Source organism: Ochlerotatus camptorhynchus, unplaced genomic scaffold, assembly GCF_037179485.1.
Source record: "Ochlerotatus camptorhynchus isolate MF236.1 unplaced genomic scaffold, CSIRO-AGI_Acam_v1.1 ptg000503l, whole genome shotgun sequence".
NCBI lineage: Eukaryota > Metazoa > Arthropoda > Insecta > Diptera > Culicidae > Ochlerotatus > Ochlerotatus camptorhynchus.
In genome coordinates, this window is record NW_027040988.1 from 1,956,540 (window position 1) to 1,982,310 (window position 25,771).

The following is a 25,771-nucleotide window of genomic DNA, read 5'->3' on the forward strand; positions in this document are numbered from 1 at the left end:
ACTAGACCCAAGTATCAATTAGGGTTTTATGAAGGTTCTGTACACCATGATTTAGACTTGTAGAATGCTTTAAAACCTTGATAAAACTTGCAATGCTACTTGGGGATAACAAATGGTATTCCTAAATTTCGATGAAATTTGGAATGTTCCAAAAAAATCTAATTGAAATTTATCAAAACAAAACAAGCATTGGTTTAGACGGCCGCACTCACTTACCAACATATGGTACGTATTTAATGACCACACAGTGATCCGGATGCTCATCGGGCTTATACAAGATGTTATTTGAAGCAACCATATCATCAACTACGTTACTCTTGGATATCTGAAAGTAAATTACGTATTTGTTAGAATCAGCCCTACGCTAGAACCGAATGGTCACAATAACGAACCTCCTTCGAACGGAACTGCTGCGGAGCGGAAAGATTCTTTCCGTCATTATTTCCTAGATGGTTATAACTAACAATCGACACTGGCTTGATGCCAGCAGAAACTAGAAAGTCGACCAGCACCGACTTCAACTTTGTCTGACCAGACTTGAAATCATCGCCAGCGATGAATGCACCATGATGCTCAGCTAGTTCAATAACTCCAGGTACAAACGTATTCTGAGGAGATCCATTAATATAGATACACTGGGGAATAAAAGAAAGGTCAATTGAACTCAATCCACATGGGCCAACCGTCATGACCAACTTACACCTTCGGTGATGGCAGCCATCGCAAAGATAGTCGACGGCGAGATTTCCGACTTGTTCTCTTTCAGTGACTTCTCCAACTCTGCCATGGTGGTGTTCAATCCCTTTGCGACATCAGCGAATCGCTCCGTATTGGCCGTCCACAAAACTACCACCTTGTCAACGCCAGACGATAACTTGAACTCGCGGATATCCTTAACAATCTGCTGGTATTGTTCATAACGGGTTCCGGGGATGGTATTGTCAGCCCTGTCGGCCTGATTAGCTGCTATAAAGTCCGGATCGTAAATCGAGGGCCTTGGTTTCATCTGTGACAACTTCTTGTGCACCTGATCTTGCAACCCGATTTCCAATACTCCGGCCCGTGTCATAGCATCAGCGATGTTCAACGAACTGATATCCCACCCATCTACTACGATATCGTCTGGGTTGACCATCGGGACCAACTTGTTCATGGGGATGTGAACGTCATGTCCGTTGGCATCCGTTCCCAGCAGGACGGTCGATGCTTGAGTGATCGAACCGAACCAGTTGGCCTTCTGCACTCCGGTGCGGGTTCTCCATTCCAATCCCCGTTTGTTTGCTTCCATAGCAGCTGTGATGGTGGACCCATTGTTACCGCCCCATCCGACGAGCATAAGACCCAAACGAGGTACTTGACGCTCCGTTCGGATGCTTAGTTCGGTGGTTTCTGGGCGTACCTGTGGAAGGGAATGGTGTTTTAGTTAATTATTATGGAATGGATTACTTGGAAAGCATTTTCAACCGAGTTTATGAATAGAATTAATAAAAGTTTATGGGTTGAATCTCAAGCTCCTTCACATAATAGAGCTTTAGTGTGAATTGGATTTATTCTTAATATGAGGTCAAGCGTATTGGAATTCGGTTGGAGGAACGCGTGCGTAAAAGAAATAATATTCGAGTTTTAGGAAAGACGTATTGATTGGAAAGCTATAAAAAATCCTTCTCAAGAGTAGCTGTTATCGTAGTAACAGCAATTTGAACAGAAACTTGGTCGTAATTGCTTTGTGAAATAAGGAGCTATTTGAGTTTTAGAAAAGGTGAGTAGATTAGAAATCCAAATAAAATTCTTCTCAAGAGCAGATTTAGTGGTCGTCGCTGAAGTTGTCGCCGGGATAACAACAAGTTGAACGGAAACTTGATCGTAATTGATTTGTGGTGGCCTAGTGGCGACCGATTTTGCTTACTGAGCAGAAGACCGTGGGTTCAATCCCACCGATTCAGCATATCGTTTACGAATCATGCTGCAATCCCACATCCTTTTATCCAACATCCTAGTGATTTCTCGTGGAAGTGCAGTTCGTGACCAGCATTTGGCCGTGGTATAAAAATCTCTGGTCACGTCTTCCTTCGGAATGGAAGTAAAGCCGTAGATCCCCGGCCCATGTGTGTTGATGGGTGCCATATCCTACCCATGTGTGGAAGCTGCATCCGTGCACATTCGATTGTCGTCAATGGATGGCAATCGATATCCGTAGACGATTAACTCTAGATTGCGGAACAGAGACCGACGTTAAATAAATGAATTAAGAAGAAGAAGAAGAAGAAGAAGAATATCTATGTACTTGGGACCAATGTACTAGTCAAGTACTGAGCCAATTTAAAATCGTCAATTTTGTATGGGATGTATGATGGTACTTGCCACACAATAATACTAATGCAAAAATGTTACAGTCTTAGAAAGCTCCCAATTAAGAACTGCTGGATTTTAATTGTGATGTAAACATTTATTCACGTAAACTTGTATTTCATTTCACGCAACCGAGCAACTTGTAAACAATATTGTTTACAAAGATGGGCTTTTGTATACAATATTTGCTTCATTGCATGAAATGTGTAAGAACTTTACATGATATATAATGTAAACGTATGTGATATGTGACGCTCCATTTATGTGCATCATATTGAACAGAAATTTACACTACTTTTTCGAACTGTGTGTGGAAGTGCTCAAGAATACTCAGTTGAGGGCCGGCGTGCAGTTCGAGTACGGACGTAATAAAGTCAATGAAGGAGCGGGAAGAAGGGAGCACCTTTTGATTTTAGTAAACGTCGTAGTACCTAGTTCGTAGAACTTCGATAAAGTTCAGGTAACGTTGTAGAACTTCAAGGAACTTCGTAGATCGTAGAAGTTCAAGGAACTGCGTAAAAGTTCAGGAAACTTTCAAGAAATTTGGCATATTTTATAGATATTCAGCGAACATTGTAGAACCATACCAAATGTTGTAGAAGTGCAGTGAAATTTGTAGGACTTCATCATACTTGTAGAAATTTAGCGATCTCTAGAGAAATTTAGAGGGCTTCGCTTAGCACAGTCGGTAAAGGCGCAGCTACAAAGCAAGACCATGCTGAAGGTGGCTGGGTTTGATTCCCGGTCCGGCCTAGGAATTTTTTGGGTTGGAAAATTTCTCGACTTCTCTGAGCATAGAGTATAATTGTACTTGCCACACAATTATACTAATGTTCAGGTATCGAAAGCTCAATTAATAACTGTGGAAGTACATCTACAGTACATTTGCCTGAAAAGTATACAGAATTTGCCATGTTCCTCGATATGAACAGATTATGTAATGTCTCCGAAAGTTTTTAAACATAATTAATTGGTTATAAGTTTTAACCTCCGAAACTGTACAGAGTGCGTCCCTGTCGCTTCAGAGTGTATACGACATTCATTGCCGTGACGGTTTTGCGCTTGGCGTGTTCTGTGTAGGTGACGGCATCACGGATCATATTTTCTAGGAACACCTTCAGCACACCTTGGGTTTCCTCGATCAGACCGGAAATACGCTTAACACCACCACGTCGAGCCAAACGACGGATGGCAGGCTTGGTAATACCCTGGATGTTATCACGCAGAACCTTCCGATGACGCTTGGCGCCTTCTTTTCCAAGACCTTTGCCTCCCTTGCCACGACCAGTGTTTGTTGCTTGATGTTTGTCGTTGAACGGGTGAATCGAAACTAAGCCAAAAGCGTAGTTAGCAACCTGTTATATAGACAACCAGATAACATCCAGGGCCTACCATCCGTCGTCTAGCTCGACGTGGTGGTGTCAAGCGCAGAGATGCCAGGCTTATTTTGAAAAAATCTGGCAAAACCCGAAAAAAAAAGTCTGGCAAAAATCTGGCACAGTAAATTAACATAGGAAGCTGCCAGATTTCTCAAAAAATCTGTCTGGCAGAGCTTAAATTTCTTTGGCTGTGCCAGATAAATCTGGCAACCTGGCAACGCTGGCCAAGCGTATCGCTGGTCTGATCTACGAGGAAACCCGAGGTGTGCTGAAGGTGTTCCTAGAAATTATGATCCGTGATGCCGTCACCTATACTGACCACGCCAAGCGCAAAACCGTCATGGCCATGGATGTCGTCTACGCGCTGAAGCGACAGGGATGCACTCTGTACGGTTTCGGAGGTTAAAACTTATCACCAACGTAACAAAACCGCCTTTTTCAGGGCTACCAAATTCAGTTCAGAAAAGAGTTAAAATAAAATTTATATAGAGTATCTCCTGCTTCCAAGTTTGGTTACAAGATTACAACTCTGGAGAGCAGTGACGCCGGTGGTGTAGTGGTAAGCGTAATTACCACTCACCCAGGTAAGCGTTAATTACCTGGGTTCAATCCCAGTCGGCGCCGCCGGGATGTTCTGAGGCATAACATCTCTGATCACGCCTTCCTTCGCGTTGGTCCCCAGTTCATGAGTTGATGGGTCGATAGGTAGGGTTCAGGTGTGGGTGGCATTGGTGCTCAGTACGGAAAACAAATCCAAGGAAAAAAAACGGAGAGCATTTTGTGAGGTCGTTGGGGTCATGTGGTTCTGAATTGGCAGCAAAATGTTCCGCAATTGCATCCTCCCTATTTGTACACGCCCGAAGATCGGAGGCAAATGTCACTTTGACTTGTTTCATCTAGGAACCATTCTCTGATGGCTGTGTTGGGGAAGCAGCAAATGCATGTACGTAATTGGTGGATTTGTTAGTTATTTCGATACTTTTGGACAATGCTTGAAATTTACCACTTTTTCAATAGTTTCAATTTGAAAATCAACAGTCAAAAGCATTTTTATCGATGCGTAGAAATGTTTCTGATCGATTGGTGATAGTTTTTTTTTGAAATTGGTTCAGGAGCAGCTAACTTATTAACGTTCAAAATCTTTCATAATTTCATTTTTCGGTTTTCATAAAGTGTACCCCCATCTTCCCGAAGGACGTAGTCCTACGTCAAAAAAGAGAGCGCTGTAGCACCGATAAACCGACATGAATGACCATAGGAAAAACAATCAAATATCTGACCAAAGCACACTACTGACATCTAGCTCCGTGTTCGCGGGAAATATTTAGCTAAGCCATGAACCCGCATGTAAAAGTTATAAAATTGATTCGTGTCTAACCTATTCTGGACTAATTATTTTTATCTAGGTTTTAAGTTCGGATCACTGCATATTTAAATCGGCCGTTTACTATTTTCGGGAATAAGTCAGAATTAAGTGTCATGTCGGTTTGTCGGTGGTTGAAGTAATTTGAAAAACTTCTTTAAAGTTCAGGTACCGTTGTAGAACTTCAAGGAACTTCTTAGATCTTCAAGAAAGTTCCAGAAGCTAAAGGAACGGCGTAACTTTCTAAGAATTCAGGAAACTTCATATAAGTGTGAACTTTATACAAATGTTTAGGAATATTCGTTGAAAAGGTTCAGGATCTTCTCGGTAGTTCGGAGGAGTTCATTGATGTTCGACGATTTTGGTGAAACTTAAATAAAATTATGTAACTTGGAAAAAGTTACAGGAACTAGAAGTTGAGAAAATTTTCTAGAAGTGGGAACTTTGTAGATGTTCAGGGAACATTGTATAAATACACGGAATTCTTGGACACTTTGAAGAAATTCAGTGATCTGCTTGGACGTTTTGGAATCTTTCGCACGGGTTTCTAGAACTTAATAGAGACTAAGGGAACCTCGAACATGCTCGGGGAGTTTCGGCAGAGTTCATGGAACTCAATATGAGTTCAAGAAGCTTCGTAGAAGCTTCGTAAAATTTCAGATAATTTCGGTTTATCAAGATTTCAGGTTTATCAAATATTATTTTGAAGATCTGCAACTATTCATAAATTTAAATGCTAGATCTCAGATATTTGTTATCAGTGGTGTGTCTATCTGTCTGAGATTAGTGAGATTGTCGCGATTAGTGTTTCGTATTTTATGTACAACAATATGCCAAGGAAAGGTTTGAATACAAGCTACCAACACCACCCATCGCCCACAAAATCACCCACTGGATAGTACACAGCCACACCACTAAACGACAGGAAGATCCTCTATCTACCACCAGATATAGGTCGCCATCATTGAGAATCATTTTGATTGGCGATACTCAACAGCGGTACTTCGTAAAGCAAGTTCAAGCAAGTTCAAGCAAGTTCGAAATTCAGTAAGAACCATGAGGACGTGAAAGAAGTGAAGAAGGAGAGTGAGGTGCAGAACCATCTAGGACCCCGTAGTTTACCGCTGGAAATTCGTCCACGGCGTGGTCAGACCCCGTAGTGTCCGTCATTCGACAAACGGCGCGGTTAGATCATAGAGGTAACTCTAAGACTAGTAGGTCCCGAAATAACGTGCTCAACTTTTTGGCTCAGCTCTGGTACTCTCTTCGGTCCCAAGCTAATCGATTCACCCCTCGAAACATAGGAAAAACCAATAACCCCTCATTTTATCTGTCAAACTTTCATAGCGAATCAAAACAAACAGTGCGTAGTACTAGAATTTCGACTAGAATTGGGTACGTTAATCGTTTGCTTGGGACCAATAGGCTAGTCAAGTAGTGAGCCAATTTAAAATCGTTAGTTTCGTATTGATTAGTTGGTTAGATCCCAAGCATATCCCGATACGAAGGTATCCGGGAAAACAAACCAAACGGCCCATCGACCGTTAGACGCCACGAGTATAGTAAGGAGAGAGAGAGATATATAGAAGAGCCGTCGCGGAAAGTTCCGAAGTACGCGACCGGCTTGCGAACCAAGTAGAGGGTTCAAAGTCGAAGGAAAGGAACCGACTGCACTGTGAAAAGTTAAGAAAAGTGCCTAGAAGGAAGCTGAGGAAGGTGAAGGAGTGGCTGTGGAAGGACCATCAGCGGGCCCGCGCTGAAGAACAAGAAGAAACGTTAGGTGAAACGAGGTAGGAGATAGCCAATAAGAAAGTGGAAAGTGGGAAGAATAAAGGTACCTGTAGCTAAACAAGTGTTGTGTGTGTTGGATATTTGAGTGTTTCCTTGGCCGCGATATTCGAGCGCGTATGCCGACCCTGAGGCAGTATAGAGGGGGGTCTCATTAGTGCTGGGCAGGGAGTACCCCACCTGTTACATATTCTTCCATGATCAGCAAGTATTCTGTAAGTAGCTGAGTAGTAGCTGTAAGTAGCTGATTGAAAATTGCAGGCCATTCACAATGTGAAGGAATTTGAGTGATGATAAGATCTACCCTCCACCCGTGTAGGACAGTTTAAAGGGCCACCCAAATTAGATCAGGATCTGATGCGTTGTGACAAAGTGACAGCTAAATCTATTATCTAACAGACAAATTGATGTCAACGCAACGCAAACGGATCTTATGTGGGTGGCCCTTAAGATTTTAAACACCACTAAAATTTTACTAACATTTAAAAAATATTCAGATAATTGTTGGATATTGAGCTGGGTATCTTAAATAATATGAATATTTCATAAAATGAACACTTTTTCATATGCTCATTCAATGCATTATGAGGTGTTTTGGCATCAAATCGCTTAAGATCAAATTGCCTACTTTCCATATTAAATCTTGTGGGAGGACTGTAAGAAACTATAACCCTCCTTCGCTATTTCCTTACATAATTTATGTGGATGACCCCTAAGACCTCTTTCAAGTCTTGAAGTGGCTGAATTGTTATTCTGAAGATCTTTAACTGATCAAACAAAAATAAATTTAGTCTCTCAGATATGCTCTCAATATTATATAAGATATTATTTTGAAAATTACTTAAAAAATATCACCCCGATACGAAATTTCAATAAAGTTTTTTTTTAATTTTTCAAGACTTCAGGTTGATCAGTAAGTAGGTCAGGAATTATTTAAAAGATCGCGATCCGATGGAAGATTTCAATTGAAGAATCAAAGTGACAAACGACTCACATATGGCAAGCTAAGAGGGTAATGAATGACGTTTTCTTATCTGTCAAATTGCATGGATTTTTTTAAAGATTATCATTATTGATGAATTTATTAATAATTATTGATGAATTTAAGTGACGGTCGACCAGCAGATGGAAATGATGGGAAAAATTATAATGACGTTATGCTACCTGTCAAATCGTATGGAATATTTTTTAGAACATCATCAGTTTTGTAATTGAAAATCAGTTTTACCTTTGTTTAAATTCATCAATTGTAACTGCGGATATGTAAACTAGGATTCGCATGACCAGTTTAGCTTTTTCTTGGAGACTTTCAACTCTTCAAAAATTCAAATTAGCATTAGCATCGAACAAGTTGCACAATATCGTAGGTGGTAGGAATTCAAAACAATTAAGAGCAAGACGGATATCTATTACTGGACAGATAGTAAGTAGGAAATAATTACCATCTCCCAGATAAAGACATATCCCGCTCCAACAGTTTAGGATTGTCCTGGCCACGTCCTTACATTTGGTAGGGATAGGAAAGGTTTGTCAGTCAAACATTTACTTAAGAGAGATGCAGAGAACTCTACGACCCCTCATAAATGTCTCTGTAAAATTCATAAATATAAACTCTTCAAAAATTCAAATGACGACAGGTTGATCAGAAGGTATTTAAAAGATCTCCGGTTCTTTAAGGAGTTCGGTCCATTTCTGTGGGTATTTCTTCAAGACTTCAGATGAATCAAGTATTGCTCTGAAAAAAACAACTGTTTTTTTAGAGAGACTCTAACTCAATTCAAGCAAGTAGCTCTAAATCGGTTAAGAGATACAAAATAGTTATATATTACAAAGTTGCTTGAAATTAGCTCAGCTATAACTTTGCTGAAGAATATATACCTTAATTTCTTCAAACAAAAAATTAGATTTTTGATTTTAATGATAATTATAACCACCCTAGAATTCATTGATGAATCTACGCGAAACTTCACCAGTGCATGCGACACCTAGGTTTGAAATCCAAAACCGCGAAAGTGATGATGTACTAAAAAATATGCCATACGATTTGACAGCTAGCAAAACGTCATTATCATTTTCACATCATTTCCATCTGCTGGCCGACCGTAACGTAGATTCATCAATTGTCCTAAAAATGAGGGTCTAACTATAAGGAACAACTTTGAATTTCAGACTCAAAACATATCCTTTCACCTAAATCTGCATTCTGGACCACTGTGCAGTGGTCCGTATCATATTTATCAGCTTTGATCCACTAGACTACTTTTCTAGGTTAGTGTGCGTCCAACCCTAAAAAAAGAACAATGATAGATATCCCCCATTTATGGATTTATCCACCAGGTATGCTTATGAATGCCCGACAGGAAAACCCAAACGTAAATGATAAGGAAAAGTTCGCTGACCATCCTATATCGCATCAGAGTAATGGCACTTAGTTTGATGCATACGCATCAGGACACTGATAAAATGTGTCCACAAATCGAGAAAAAAAACTGTAATCTATAGGGGAAGTGAGGGTAAAATGAACATAGTGTGTAAAATTTAAACTTGATGTATTTAAGCAATTTCTCAACAAAATATCCTCTAACATCTAAGCCCTCAATTATCCTTAATCTCCCTTAGCTCGGTCGATAAAGGCGCAGCTATAAAGCAAAACCGTGCTGAAGGCGGCTGAGTTCGATTCCCGATCTTGGAACTTTTCGGGTCGACCAATTTCTCAACTTCTGAGTATGGCTGTACTTGCCACACAATAATTCTCAATTAACAACTGTGGAAGTGCTCAAGAACAATAAATTGAGAGCCAGCGAAAAGTCCCAGAAGGAACGTAATAAACCAAAAGAAGAAGAAGAATTTTTAACACTAACAGAATTTTGATGATTTCAATGCTGAAACTGCCAATTCAGGGGAAACAAGTCAGAAGGGTCTAACGCGAAATGTAAACAATGACTTGGATCATCGGTTTCTTAGGAATGACAACACACCCACTCAAACTAACTAAATCATCAGACAGAACAATGTTTGTTCTATGAGCTGGTGTAGTCAGATTCCGTGGGTGTGTGCTCATTCAAGAGAAATCGACGTTCAAAGTAATTGTTTACGTTTCGAATTATACCCTTCAGACATGTTTCCCCTGAATTGTTTATTGCAGCCCCTATGTTCATTTTAGAGCCAGTTCCCCTATTTTTTTTATTATGTGCCCAAAGTGGGTGTGCTTATCTTAGGCAAAAAAAAAATTAAAATCACGGTGATGAAACGTCCCACGATTGCTGATATAAGTCTTATCCGTAATCTGGTAAAGCAGAACAGAACGTTATCAAATTATACAATCAAATGAAACTAGATTTACGATGGGGTCTACCAACAGTGTAAGTCCTATACACTGCCGTCATATCGTACGATTTTGTGACGATTGTAAACCAAGCAATATGCCGGCCAGCCGGTAGGCTTGCATAATGCGATATGATCCAACCACCATTAGGATCATGCGATATACAGTGAACCTCAAAATTTAGCGTACAGCTGTCCTTACATTTTAGAAAAACAGCTCTATGAGCACAATTTAAAAAGATAGATTTCTGAATTCTGGCTCATCAAACATTTATCCGTTAATGATTTAGTATTGGGCTTATTTGCTTGACTGTGTAAGAAGATGTAGCTACAGCCCGTTTCAAAGTAAATTTGGACGCATTCAAGTGATTATAACTCAAGAATTAAACAACATAAACGGTTGATCAAAACGTCAAACAAAAAGGGTATTTATTCAGCTTTCAAAAGATATGTAACAAGTTATTACAATTCACCGTTTCGATCGAACTATCGCACTTTACTTGTGATCGATGCCATTATGATCTGCACATTCGCTGGTGACACTGTACCGGCAATCTTATTCCACTTTAAACGCATTTGTTGTGCATTTGTCACTTCTTTACCGCATCCTCGAAGTTTTCACTTTTGCCCAATAGTTTTCGATCGGTCTGAACTCAGGGCAATTCGGAGGATTAATCTCTTTGGCGACGAAATTAACATTGTTTGCAGCATACCATTCTAGTACCTCCTTAGAGTAGTGAAATCTGGCTGGATCCGGCCAAAACATAACGTTGGTCTTGTGTTGGCGAATGAAGGGTAAAATCCGCTTTTTCAGACACTCTTTAATGTGAACCTTCGACGTTATTGTGTGAGATGTGAGGAAAACCTTGGTTTTAAGGCCACAACTGCAGATTCCTTGCCAAATCATTATTTTTCGAGCAAACTTATCAGCAAAAACAAGTTTATACCTGGAAGGGACATCCCCACGACCAGTTGCCAGGTAAAATTTTCATCCGGGGATTTGTTTATAATCCATTTTGACACATGTGTCGTCATCCATTAAAATACAGCCATCAAATTTCGTCAAAACTCGTTCGTATAGTAATCGTGTTTGCTTTTTGGCCACTAAATTTTGTTTCAGGGAGCGATTTGGATGTTTACTGGCACAAAAAGACTTATATCCTTCTCTTGAAAGGATGTTACGCACGGTGGAAAAGTTGGAATCGTATTTCTTCGCCAAATCACGTATGGAGACACCTGGGTTGCTTTTCACGTACCTCAACACCTTTCTCCTCAGCTCTTTGTCCCTAGTTCCACTTTTATGATATATGCGCTGTGCTCTATCCACACTCAGAGTATCCTTGTAACGTTTGATTACAAGGCTCACCGTTGACTTTGGGAATTTTAACACTTTTGCTATTTTTGAGGCAGACCACGAAGGGTTCCCTAGATGTTTGTGCACAATTAATTTTCTTTTCTCAAGTTCCATGATCCGTTATTTCGGGATGCGTCGATCAATTGTGAAAAACTTTTCACCAATTTCTTTGTCAATGAAACATCAACAAATGCCTGACAAACGTTTTTTGTTCCAACCACCAGGGGCGCGGTGGTGTATTAAACCGTGCGTCCAGATTTACTTTGAATCGAGCTATTTTATAGCGAATTTGTTTATTATCGGGGTTGGAACCAGTTCCAACCCAGTGCGAAACCGAACTTTTTGTCAGTGCGAACCTCAACCTGAGCTAGGTTTTAAAAACAAACGATCAAACTGACGTTTGCAAGAAAACAAGCAGACCCGATCTTGATACCCGATCCAGGTTGGAACTGAATAATAAACAAATTCGCTATTAGAAAAAAAACGCATTTTCTTGAAATATAATGATCTAAACTTAATGAAATTTTGCTCATTTGTAGTCATAATAAAGATATGTTATATGTCACAAATTTTACTAATCCATACACTATGAAAAAAGTTAAAAATAGAGCGTTTTACTCAAATTAAACAAACCTCATATCGGCTCTGCCAATACAGTCCAAAACCATACTGATAAATCAATAAATAGTTCAGAGTTCATTGGAAATGGTATACTAATATCAACATGTCATTAGAACTAATCTACAGTCGCAGACATTATATGAGCAAGTCAAACGCGCACTTTTTTGCCTGTGGATTTGAAGAAATACTTCAAGTCCCGTCATTCATTTATGTATGTGTTAGGTAAAGGAGTGTGCATTTGACTATTATTGTCGCATTAAATGGCCCTTCGCTCAATTTCAACTTCTTTTCATTTATTACATTGCGTACTCGAGCGGAACTATCAACCTATCCTTTTCAGAACTTTATCTAGTTAATAAATGATCACACTAAACACTTTGAAAATAAATAGTTGTTGAACCACCAGGCAAGATTTTGAAAATCTATCTATTCAAAGTGTTTAATTGTCCATTCCGGTGTACGCATAATTCTGCGATACAGTGTAGGAACAAAAATCAGTTAGCACCATTTATCACCACATGATTTATCCAGAGTGGCCATAGTCTACCGCAACTGAATATAAATTCAGAGACACCGCTTAGAGACGCCACGCTCCAGCGCGTGACAGTTTCCTTGACATTGTGATATGATCGTCGATAGCAGCTATGGGTGTGTATGTGCAGGTTGACGAGAGTTGGATGTGAGTGAACTATTCTATTCCAGAAAGAAACTTGTTATCTACGTAATCGTTTATCGACGGTTGTGATAATTATTTGCTAGACTTGTAGTTTATCTGCCTGCGTTGAGACCGGAATGATAATCCACTGTTTTATTCATAGGACTTGTACTTCCGGAGGAATTTTCGTTGTAAAAATAAGGAAATGAAAAAATAAAGGTGGAACATTTAATATAAGATTTCATTCGTAGGAAGAGACTGGTTTGATTTCGATGACACTAAAATAAATTGCGCCGTAAATTAATTATCGATTTTAACCGGCGATCGAAAGATAGCACCGGTCAAGCTGGATGAGTCCAAAAATGTACAAGTCATTCAAGCCGGCGGAAAACCGGTCCAACTGGTGACCGCCGAGCATCTGCGACCGGTGAAATTTGCATAAATTTGCGATGAAGACGATACATTGATCTTTTTTTATGAGATTATGTTAACCAACGGAACATAAAGTCAAAGCACGTGTGGAATACATAAGACCGATTAAGAAAGAATTCGTCTGGTGTACCTTCTGTATATAAGTCCATAGCCTCAAAAAATTAGAATGCTATTTCCGTCGATAAATTATCAACTCAATATGTATATTAGATTGAGGCAAAAATATACAGTTCCAGTTATTTTGGATTCCAAATCCTTGAAAAAGATTGTGATGAAGCGAAATCTGTAATTTGAACAATTGATTAGATACTAAGTAATAATGACAGGGTTTTTTTTGTCTATTTATTTATCTAATAAGGCTCAACCGAATTAACTTTACAGAGCTGAGGATTCTTGTTCACTATACAATACATCTTAAAACTATATTCAAAAGGTACAACACAATAAACATTTTATCTTCCGCTATCCAATAAGCTTCCTCCACCAGAAAAGGAGCCGCTTCCAAGTGTTTCTTTGTATGGCAGATTCGCCAATGGGGGTCAGAGCACTTTCATTGCAGCAATGGACGCAAAACGTGGTCAGTACTCTCACATTCATCACGAAACGGTTGATTTCCAAAGTCGACGATGCATCGACTGAAAGAACTGCTGATGAAGAACAATGAGGAGGACCACACAATGGTTGCTGCCGAGTAAACAGACGATCGCGTGACACACATTGAGAGTGGTCTGCTTCTGTCAACAGCCGAGTGAACACTCAATGACAGGGTTTGTAGTTGGTGTCTAATATAATAGTAGTGACTTTAGTGACTAAAGGGTGTCCACGTAATTTTGCACCACTGACATTTGCCCATAACTCATCATACGTACGATGGAACATTTCCAATTTTTTTTTAAATATACTTTAGCGTGCATTGTTTACATACTGTATAGTTGGTGAGATTCTGTTTCGTAGATTTCAAAATGAAACCGGAACAGCAAAGCAACCGTGCAAAGATTTTGCTCGCGCACCGTCAACATCCAACATTATCCTACCGCGAACTCGGAAAAAGACGACTATCAACAATTCCCTGGCTTGGAATTTTTCACTGTCCATGATACATTTGATGTGGCAGATATTGCAAAAAAAAATTGGCAAGCAATCTGTAGTTGCGGTAAACGAAGTGAGATTTTCGTAACAACCGTAACTATGAATCAAGAAATTTATCTAAATGAGTGCCTCCAAAAACGTCTACTTCCATTTTAGAAGTAGCACGATGGTTCAATTGTGTTTTGGCCAGATTTAGCCCCGTGCTACTATGCAAAATCGGTATTGGAATGGTATCGGATGAATAATGTCAACTTTGTGCCCAAAGACAACAACCCGCCAAATTGCCCAGAATTCCGACCTAGCGAAAAATACTGGGCGATTATGAAGCAGCTGCTGAGAAAGAACCCTGGAATTACCAACAATAAAGTGGAAATGGTGGAAACCACTGTGCAAAAATTAATGGACGGTATTCAGAAAAAAAGTTCATGCATTTCTTTATGGCAAATAAATGAGACCCAACTTAACGTTAATAGGTTCTTAATATATCAAAGATCACACTCTGAAATTTTTGTGTAGTGCATTAATTTCGTGACCAGCCTTTAAAATAACGAAAATAATGACCGAATAGATTTTGACTTTAAAACAATTCAAAAAGAGACTAATAGTAACATTTATTAATAAAAAAAAGGGTTCCAATATTTTTTTGGCTGCGACCCACTTCGAGAAATTTTATAAACTCACAATCACAACCCATCATGAGTATTTTTCATGCTCCATCATGCAAATTATGGTTTAAGGATCCCATAAATTTGATCTCAAAAACTTATTATTTGTTTAAATATTATTAGATAATTAAATAATAATTCTATTAATTCAATAAGCAAGCACACCCAACAGGGGAGTTTGGTAAAGGAGATTATCAACCCGATTCGTGCCTTCCTTAATATTAACCTTTGCTCGCTTTCTACTCTGCCGTACTCTAACGGAGCTATCAACTCTATACTTTCATCTCCTCATCTATCGTATAAAATGACCACTTTAAATCTGATATCTGACGTTAACCATCCCCAAATATGTAAATTTACTAAGATTATTTTAGATTCAAGCATTGAGGCACAGAGAAAAATGTTCAAAGTTTTGGAGTTAGTTTGATTAGCTTTAAAATAATAATAAATATAATAAATAATAAATTTTAAAGATCTCAGACATTGAAACTTTTGTAACACCTCAAATTTCGATTTATTCACTTTAATAATGAGAAAGCGAAACGACGAATGTACCTTTTCACGGGTTTCTCTGCTTTGTTACTTAATACAAACGGTATCTCCCTAGGGGCCAGACAGCTGTATTCAGAGTAAATATATTTGCAGCGAGTGAATTTGAGTTACTCACATGTACTCAAAAATGATCAAAGTAGTCTCGCTTTTCTGATCAAAGAAAATATCGTCTGAAAGCATATCCGGAGAACTTTGAGATCGGTTTCTCACGAATTAAAGCTCAGTCTCGAAAACTTACAATACAAACAGGTAGAGGAATGATTCCACTATCATTTGGTATAGTTTGTTTGCAAGATTGAGCTTCTATTCGCGAGCAATCGGAAATTGACGTTTCTGTTTACAAAAGCAATTACGCACAAATCTCAAAGTTCTCCGGGTATTTGGTTTTCAAATAAACACAGTTTTTAAGCATTAAAAGATCCAATGCAGACCAAGGATCGATTAGTTTAATTGTTGTCGTTGAAGATGTTCGATGATGTGGTGGTGTTATTTCAGGACTATCCATGTTGGTACTCGACCAGAGACTACTCGATGCTACTGCTGTCAATAAACGGTGACTGGTGTTTTCTGGAAAGCCTTTCACGCGTCTTTCCTCGTTGGCGAGGATTGACACGGCCTAGGATGATACCAGAGTGACCGTACCAAAAGGGGAATGCACAGTCAAATTTTGACACGGAGTCACGGGTTGATGGGGTGAAGGGTCCTGCGATGCTCAGTGAACGGCCATCGTTCACTTTAAAACAGGCGATCGTGTAGACCAGCAGTAATTAGCTAGTGGAGTAAAATTAATACTTAGGGAACCTAGTGCAAGTAGTGAATCGTACTGACCTGTTGAACACCGATTTCAACGATTCAGGACCTTTTCCGTACGTTATTCTTACCCTTTTTCTGATTGGCACTTGGACCTCTATTTCACGATACGTTAGAAGTGACTGTTTAGTCACGGATATCTAATTGTCAAGGACCATTGTTCCTCGTGAATGAGGACACCGGTCACGGGCAGATGGCCCTAATCGCTAAGGAGAGATTTCCTTCCCTGTTCGACAGAGGGCGGCCTTGTCGTCGTCGACCGGCTTCGTCTGAAGGAAGCGCGATTTTCATCCAAAATGGTTAACTTATGATCAATTGAGCTCAAACGTTCGCCAAAGAACTACAAATATGTTCAATTTTACGATTACAAAATATTAAGTTTTTGGAAGCACCTTCCGGAAAGTGATACACCAGGTAAATTTGTTCAAAATAATAACAGTACTAATAATTTTCATTTCAGCTTAATTTTGAGATTTTAAATTTTACATGTCTCAAAATTCTAACAATCCCCACCCAATCAACAAATGTACATAATAGTTAAAAATGTTTAAAATATTTGCAGCACGTAAATTTTCAAAATAAAACTGCTATTATTTTGAACAATTTTACCTGGTGTCTCACTTTCCGCCAGGTGCTTCCAAAATATTTAATATTTTGTAATCGTAAAATTGAACATATGTGTAGTTCTTTGGCGAACGTGTTAACAAAGTTACATTATGTCAAAGTTGACCATTTTGTATGAAAATCGGCATGCGCTGCTATTTTACCCAACACAGCTGTACATTCACACACAAGCCATCCGAAAATTTAAAGCAATTATTTCATGACTTTACATCGTATATTTTCTGGGTAAAACACCTTCTGATACCCAGTTAGGCACAGTTGTCGACTGCCAGTGCATACGGAACCCTATCAAACGCCTTACTGAAGTCCACGTAGATCTTGTATGATGGACGCGACTTACGACACTTTGGGAAAAAACACCACTTATCAGCGAACGATTGAAGATAATCGACACAGGTGTGAAGCGAGAGATGCAACAAATTATTTAACAAACAATGGCGGCAAACTGTCGAGCCCAGGACCTTTAGAAGATTGATTGATTGATTTCTTTATTATAGAGACTTTCAGACGTTCCTTTAGAAAGAGTCTACAGCTGAAAGAACGGGTTTCTTGCACTCACACATTGCATTAAGACAAACGTCAGAGTAGTCTATGGAGCAGAATCAATGCTTCACAGTTAAGCATTCAGAGATCTCTATGCAGGGTGATTCAGAATAGAGGGTCATCATTATCTCTCATACTAATTTGACGAAAATCCCGAACAAAATTGAAATCGTTATCGCGACCTCTTAACGTTGACCAATTTAGCAGATAATTTGCACGGATGTTTGTTTTTGTTTTATGAACTGAACTAGGGGGTGGCCTATCGAAAATATCAATCTTTTTCCAGAATGAAACACCCTAATGAGCCATGCATGAAAAATCCATTCAATATCAGAGCTTAGACGCATCACCAGTGCGCCAAAAGTGCAGGAACTAAAACGTGCGTGCCAGCTGTGGTTCATTTTCGTGATAAATATGGCTGGTATTTAAAGGAAACTGGAAAGAGATTTCAAAACAGTGTTCAGCCTGCTAGTTTAGTGTTCCTCCATGTCTTGATTCATTGTGCAATTTCACTGGTGCGGATCAATCACAGAGTAGCAACCATTGATATTTGCTGTCAGTCTAAGCTAAGCTATAGACTATAGCCATAAGATAGAGTCGTCCCCCTCGGAGCTAATCAGGATTCCAGAATCATAGTAATTCTGAGTAGCTCAAGTTAAATAGATATGAATGCCCTGACCTTCCCTCTTTTTCAGTAACATGATATATATTTCGATATATTGCGAAATTTTTAAACCTTCAAGATTTCATCAAATAATACAGAGAAACTAGTACCTAGTTCATTATCAATCCGAACCAGGGTGATGAAGGACCTTAAGCCACCGACCCAAAGCAATATAAATTATACGTGGGTTCGTGTCCTTGCTCATGGTATGACGCGATCGGATGAGTAGATGTCCGTAGTGTTTAACGTATTTTAAATTAGCGTCTTTGGCACGAATTTGAAAGTAGCTTGTATGAGCTGTCACGTCGGTTCGTCGGTGCTTAAACGATGCAAAAAATGATTTTACACTATACCTCAATTTTTGCTTTAAACGGAGATATTAAGGTTTTAATGTTTATGACCACCCTATCTTTGGAACCACCCTAGTGGCAATACGCTATCCATTGAGAAACTCACAACTATTTCCTAAACTGGTTAAACATCGGTAGTGCCCTAAAAACCCATATTTTAAGCATAAATTTGGCATCAGATTGTAAATGACAACTTCGGCACCCATTGACTGTTTGCCAAACCGCCATTTAACCTTTAATTCCACTGTATTTTCGTACCGAAACACTTCGCTGAATGAATTCCAACGATTCCTAAGCATATCAACTTCAATCTAATTACATTTTTACAACTGAGCAAACCTGTTATGCCAGTTTTATTATTTAGTTAAACATACGCACTATAAAATACGGCTGGTTTTGAGCTGGCCATAATACAACAGCTACGCAGTTCGAATGGATAGGTTGCCGATGAAAAAGAGCTTGCCGAGAATCGTCACACTCATCTGAGAAGTTTGGAACGTTGTAAAAACGTGTGCAAACAGATTTGGATAACTCTGTCGATTGGGATGGATAGATTGTATCAAGCAGCATATAAGGTGCAAGCAAGCAAACACGTCATATGTGAGCGTAACGCTGAGAAAATGCAAATAGAAGCGCAGACGCTGCTGAGATTGCCAAGAATACGTAAATGCAGCTATTTCAAATGTGTTCCCTTTTGCTGAAAATGCCTTTTTTCTAAGGTAAGCATGCTGAATGCTGCTAGGCTAAATGAGTCAAAGACCAAATATAAACGCTTAGATTTTTTGACGAGATTGGCATCACCGAGCAGGTTTGGCATTCATTTTTACTGAGATCTCAGCAAAATTTATGTTTTTTAGCCGAGATCTCGGCAAAATTCCCGTTTGTTAACTGAATCTCGGCAAATTTTTCACGGAGATCTAGCAAAATAGATTGCCGAGCTCGATGGCGTCCATCTCGGCAAAAAATCAATTTTGACAAACACCTTTTCGAAAATCGGAAGATCAACAACAGAGGGATTTTTGAACATTATAATTTATTTTCGAAGTGTCAAATTTAAGTGAAAATTCACCAAATGGTACACAGCATTAGAAGCATATTTGAAATGGACCGTCATAGTGTTCGACGGCATTTTCGATCTCTACACGCTAACTTGAAAGTACCCATTAATGGTTGAAAAAGACCCATTTTGAAGAAAAGTGGCTTAACTCATTAAATGAGTAAAATTTTTACCCATTAATGAGTATCTGTTACCCATTAATGAGTAATTGTTAATCATTAATGGGTAACAGATACTCATTAATGGGTAAAATTGTTTAATCATTAATGAGTTAAGCCACTTTTCTTCAAAATGGGTCTTTTTTTACTCATTAATGAGTACTTTCAAGTTAGCGTGTATGGTTCATGTTTTATATTAAATTTTAATAAGTAACTTAGGGACTTTATATGAAACGTTGCATACCTTCAGGCAATAATCGAGGACCAAGAGTCCTAATGTGATCCAATTATTAAACATTATTACTTTTCTGTAAATTTTACATGGTGGATAGATGTATTGGAATTCATCGATTGATAAAATAATAAACAACATCTTCCTGCACAGATTAGTTATAACTGTAAAAATTGCAACTTATTTTACAACTGAGGATTATTAGCTGAAAATTAAGAAATCGCCTGCAATCATATGCACAATGTCAAAAATGCTAAGAACATGTTTTATCACAATATCTCTTATACTGAATATCGAAAACACATGTTTAATCATTCAACAATTGATCACTGATTAGCATGTTACCATGATTGGTAAACTTTATGATCATAGATACCTAATAATATGCAACCAATTCACACAATACTGGTAAAGTTGCAATTTCATGGTCAAAATATTTTTTTACTCCTAATTTTCATTTCTGGACCACTGTGCAGTGGAATGAATTTCGTGGAACATTTGCTAAGTAGAACCTCTCTGTATACGTCCTTTTGAATGGTCGCCCTTGCCGGGGCCCATTTCAGCCACCCCCTTACTTCATCTCTGTCGTCTACACTGATAACAAACGTACGTTAGAACTCTGAGAAACTAGGATATTGTTTTGTTACTCAGAGAATAATTTAACCATGTCCACTCAACCTTTCATTATTATATTACCGTGCCGATTCAAATTTCGGACACTTAAACTCGAATTTCGGACACTTTTAAAAGTTGATTATCTCGGTCGAATATGATCCACATGTCTTGCAAATTTTAAATTTTTTTGACTAGTGCCCTCCACGATCATCTAACATTATTACTTTGTTTCTAACTGGATGTAATATTTAATTAAAAATGAAAGTGTCCGAAATTTGAATCGTCCGAAATTTGAATCGGAACGGTACATTTCAATCATAATAAATTGGATGTCTCTGCATAAAAATAAGACAAACTTCCTAAAGATTGACCACTTACAGAAATAAATGTATGAATGTTCACTGTACGGAGTTACATCCCTATTCCTCTTTATTAATCAAGAAGTGGACCTTTCAGTGTTCTACATTCTATATGTCGATGTCAACTAACCGAACCTTTAGACTCAAACGTTAACTGCAATAAATTCTTACAAACTATAAAACAACCAAAGGAAATTTTTTATTTGTAAATATGAAAAGTCAGCTACACAAGGCCACCCTGATCAATTCATCGCACTAGGAGATGCACTTCTGGAATGTTCCACATTTCCATCCCTCATATATTAAACATCCAGAATAAATCACTATTGAAACACGTGGTGTCGCGTGGGCGGACGACCATAGTAATGGGAAAATCAATAATCGGATGCTATTTCAACCATCCAAACCTAATGTAAGGGGCCGACCAGTGGTGGGAAACTTTTGCGTATTATCACTAGCTCGGAGCGGGTGGCAAGATTATCGATTTTTTTTTTCATTCAACCAGACTTGTCCTTGACCATGGAAGCGAACTTGATTGATAATTTCACTGAATTTACGAACAAAACAATAGACCATCAAGAATGCTTTCTTGAACTATAGTTGAACCTTTTAAAAGCAATACTTACAGTGTATCCAGCTGGTCCATCGCTGAGAACCGACGTAGTTTGATATTGATAGTCCACTTCGATATGCTTATCACTGTAGTGAACATTTGGCGAAAGAACATTCAGTGGTGAAGCCATTGTTTGGTAATTTGTAGCACAACACTTGTAACTTTTCAATATCGCACTTCAGTAGGTATCCTACGGTTTTGCTATAGGTAGCAGAATTTACTCCAAAAACCACTCCAGGAAGAACGGAAAACACGACTGATCCACACACGAGTTGGTTAAGCACTGTCTAACGTGGGTAGCAATGCTTGACTTGTAGCTTTCCTGCCGGTAAAGTGTGTTTATATAATTTCGTTTGGTATATAGAATCATCCAACTCGTGCGATACATGTGAATAGGGAACGAAAGCTGGAAGACGCTGTTGTTTGCCTGTACACATAGGTGTCAATCCAGCTATTTTATATATTGATTTAGCAACAGATGAGTTCCAACAGGCACTCAAAAGTTGTCAATACACTGGCATTATAAGAAACTATTATATACGTTATTGCTAGAGAAGTTGGCAACAAACGACAGAGGTGAATTCAAATTTGTTATTCAAACTTTAACTGCTAATTCCACCTAGATAAAGATAAGTGATCCATCATAAGCTATGCCTACATTAGGGTGCCAATGAATGTATGGGAAAAAATTACCATCGAATTTTTCAAACGGACCATATTAAATATGTTTGTTGGCTCGAAAAAAGACGCTCTGCAAAATTTGGGCTCAATGGAACGTCAAAGTTTGGACTTTTTCAAACTATCTCGAAGATCTGAAATTTAATTAAATTTTATGCCAAATGAATGGATCAATGGATTGATCGTCTATAAACAGTAGCGCCAAAAGCCTGCTGTGGTGGGTTCTTTCTTGACCATCTAAATTGATCAATTAAAAATGTATGAAACGTCGATATCTTATGTTATTAGAAAACAAATATGATGGATAAGATGGGCTAAGAGGCACCCTCGGGCGAGGGGGGCGACACATCTAAATCTCAATTCTAGATGCTCAACAAACTTCACACTAGCAAATCAAACTTCGAAAAATATTCTTTCATTTTTCGGATGTACTTGCATCGCGCATCATCTTTTTGCAGGAAATCTTATAATCGTCATCCATCTCCTTTGTATCTACTCAGCGTGCGCGCAGCTAACCACAGCAAAACACAATTTTTCCTGCATCGTAGATAGAGTCGCCCCCCTCGCCCTCGGGCCAAGATAACTTTTTGCAAATTTTCAATATATTTTCATGAATCTATCATGCAGCAGTGCTGACATTGAACTAGCAATGATCCTCGAAAAAGAGGGAAGAAGGTTTTTAAAATGCCAAAAAGTGATTTTTCCGCTTCTTAAACTATATTATTTTAAACCGGATTCGGATAGAAATCCCCATATACCTTTTGGCAAATTTCTATTGCTGATTATTCATAAAATGTACAAGTCAACTAATAAGCAGGCGCCTTGCAGTTAATAAAGATCATGTGTCAAATGAAATGTATAAATGGTCATACATACCGTTTATGCATTATTATTGGACCTATGTGATTCGTCTTATGGAATGTATAAAGCTGATGTTTAAGCAAAAATGTAAAGGTGAAACACATGAATAAAATAACAGGGCTGGTAGTGAGTCACTTTTTAGAGACTTTGTCACTTTTTTCAAGCCAGTCAGTTTTTCAATTTTTTTTAGCGTGAATTTATTTCAAGATTAATCATTTTTTTTGCTTTGTGACGTTTAATCGTCTTTCTCTATCTACAGGGTGTCTACTCATTTTTCTAAATAAAATTTCCTGAGTTTTCCATGTTTTTCCAGAACTTTAACGGATAAATTCCAGGCTTATAATAAGAAAGCTATTTTTAAAATGCGTTCAAAATATGCTTTTTCTGAAAGATCAAAAACAACAGTATTTTTTTTAAATGCGTTTATTTTTCCAGGCTCATTTGCCGTAGCTTTGCGGAGCCGATGTTCATTGTTTGGGTTACAAAATTACTTAAAACTAACGTTAGTAAAGCGGGGGCCGGTTACTCGCGGCTATCTCGAGGTTAGGAGTAACAAATTGTAACAAATGGATGGCAGGGTAGGGATTGAGAACACAGGGTTTGGAGAGCAATATGCTCTTGATCTCGAACTAAGCGACACTCTAATGAAAAAGACAAACATGGGGGTACACCGATGGGTAGCTAACAACTTGGGAGAACACAAGATGACACTAACTACTAAATCCTCAGATCTATCCGTTTTAAAAACACATAAATTAAATTTCAATAGTCGAGATCTTGGCTCGCCAAGATGTCTCTAACGGGCCGCATAGGTTGAAAAACAACAGTAGTTAACCCAAAAGTTTTGAAGACATGGCAATCAGTTTTAAAGAAACAACTTTATAATCAAATCCATTGAATGTTGAAGTTTAGCACTTCCTTAATTTCTCACTTTAATAAAGTTAAAAAAAATTAATTTGAGTAAGTCCAAGATCTAAAAATATTCAATGTCTTGTAGTTTCGTATTCCATGTACAAGTTCAAGATATTGAAAATTTTCAAAGTGCCTGAATTAAGGAAAACATTAAATGATTTATGAGGATTTTTTGAGGAATTATGAACTTGAACATAATTAACTTTATGAAAGATTAGAGGTCTTCGTTTCAGTCCCATTAACTTCACAACATAAGGGAAGTTAACACCCTGAAATTATGGGGAACTTACTGGAAGCTTTAAGATCCTTAAATCATTTTAATTTTCATTTTCATGGGAGTACAACCCAAAGCCGAGGATAAAGGACGGGTAATGGCTGAATAGTCTATGCGGACCACTTGAACGCCATGGGAAAAGGAAGGGATTGAAGAGACCGGTTATTGAGGGTTTTTGAGGAAATGACACATAGTGATGCTAAATGTAAAGAAACCGAAAATCCATCTCCCACTGATTCATCCTTTCACATATATACCAAATTGATTTTTAAAGCAATAATAAAAATAAACAGACAATACATGAAAAGGCTAGTTGCCAGTGGCTTTAAAGGCTAGTTGCCTCCCTAAGCGGACCGTCCGCATCCTAACTCTTCTGTTAATCCACTTAATGCTACTAGGCTGTCTAAATTTTCTTATTTAAGTTCGTTTGATTATTATGATATCTCTAGTCTAATTTAATAAATAATTGAAATCTCTAATCTACCTACCATGCTTTATTAAGTACCTACACTTGTGAATGTAATCTAAAATTTAACGTGTTTCAAGTTGTTTTTGACTTTGACCTATATTTAATATATATTAGTTCGTCCTAGGTGACACCTTCAAGTGACTAAAATGCTTCACTTTGAAGTAAGTTTCCTAGCTGATTTTTAAATTACATAGGGTATATGCTTCAACTACGCTCACACGCTTCCACTATGTCGCACCACAAAAATACGTATGGTTAAGTCACAATAGAAGCACGCCACAGTGGAAATCCCGAGGCATAGTTCAAACACTTATCCCAAATCAAAATGGAGCACATATAAGATTAGTTGCAATACCATGTACAAAAATGGTGTTTAACATTGTTCCCTGAGTAATACTTCAATGAAAACAACAACGAAAGCTTGTCACGCAAGTAGAAGGAGCACTGTTGGGCACTTTCTGAAATATTTCAATAGTATAATTCCCTTGCAAACCCCAATAAATCTATCTGCGTAAAAATTAATAAAATAAGAGTGATTTGCGGCAAAACCCGCCAGTATCGCACCCAACGTTGGTGCCTATACGTAAGCGTACTACAACGCGGCTTTCAAATAAAGGAGTAACAAGTGTGATACTATCACTTCAGGCTAGAACTTTGGTTCTCTTATGTAATGGTTCATCGGAGAGGGGAAGCTCAGTAATCCTCATCGCATGCTCATGACGCTATTCTGTCACGGCATGAGCCAACGATGCCGGACCTAAACCAACCGTATCCAACGCTTCACTATGAAGCATAAGATTAGGCCCGCCCACCAACGTCCAGGTTAAAAAAACTAGCCAAGGGGAGGGAAGGAAGCTTTAAGATCCTCAAGTCGGTTCTTTTAACATCCGAAAATTTTCAGGAACTTTTATGAAGTTCCTAGAATTTCAAAGCACATCACAGGTGTTAAGCGAATTTGAGAAATATACAAACCTTGAGGAG

The 25,771-nt window shown here is 38.4% G+C and overlaps 1 protein-coding gene across 1 annotated transcript in view; it reads right to left on the bottom strand.

Moving 5' to 3' along the window:
* Inos (Inositol-3-phosphate synthase) overlaps nt 1–21,894 on the bottom strand; it is a 33,753-nt gene extending 11,859 nt beyond the window's left edge. The window contains exons 1-4 of the mRNA XM_065235778.1: nt 21,610–21,894; nt 701–1,399; nt 393–635; nt 217–325 (exon numbers count right to left, since the gene is read on the bottom strand). Of these exons, the coding sequence (XP_065091850.1) occupies nt 217–325; nt 393–635; nt 701–1,399; nt 21,610–21,726 (1,168 nt within the window). The 5' untranslated portion in view covers nt 21,727–21,894. The remainder of the gene's footprint in view (nt 1–216; nt 326–392; nt 636–700; nt 1,400–21,609) is intronic.
* Nucleotides 21,895–25,771: the final 3,877 nt, after the last annotated feature.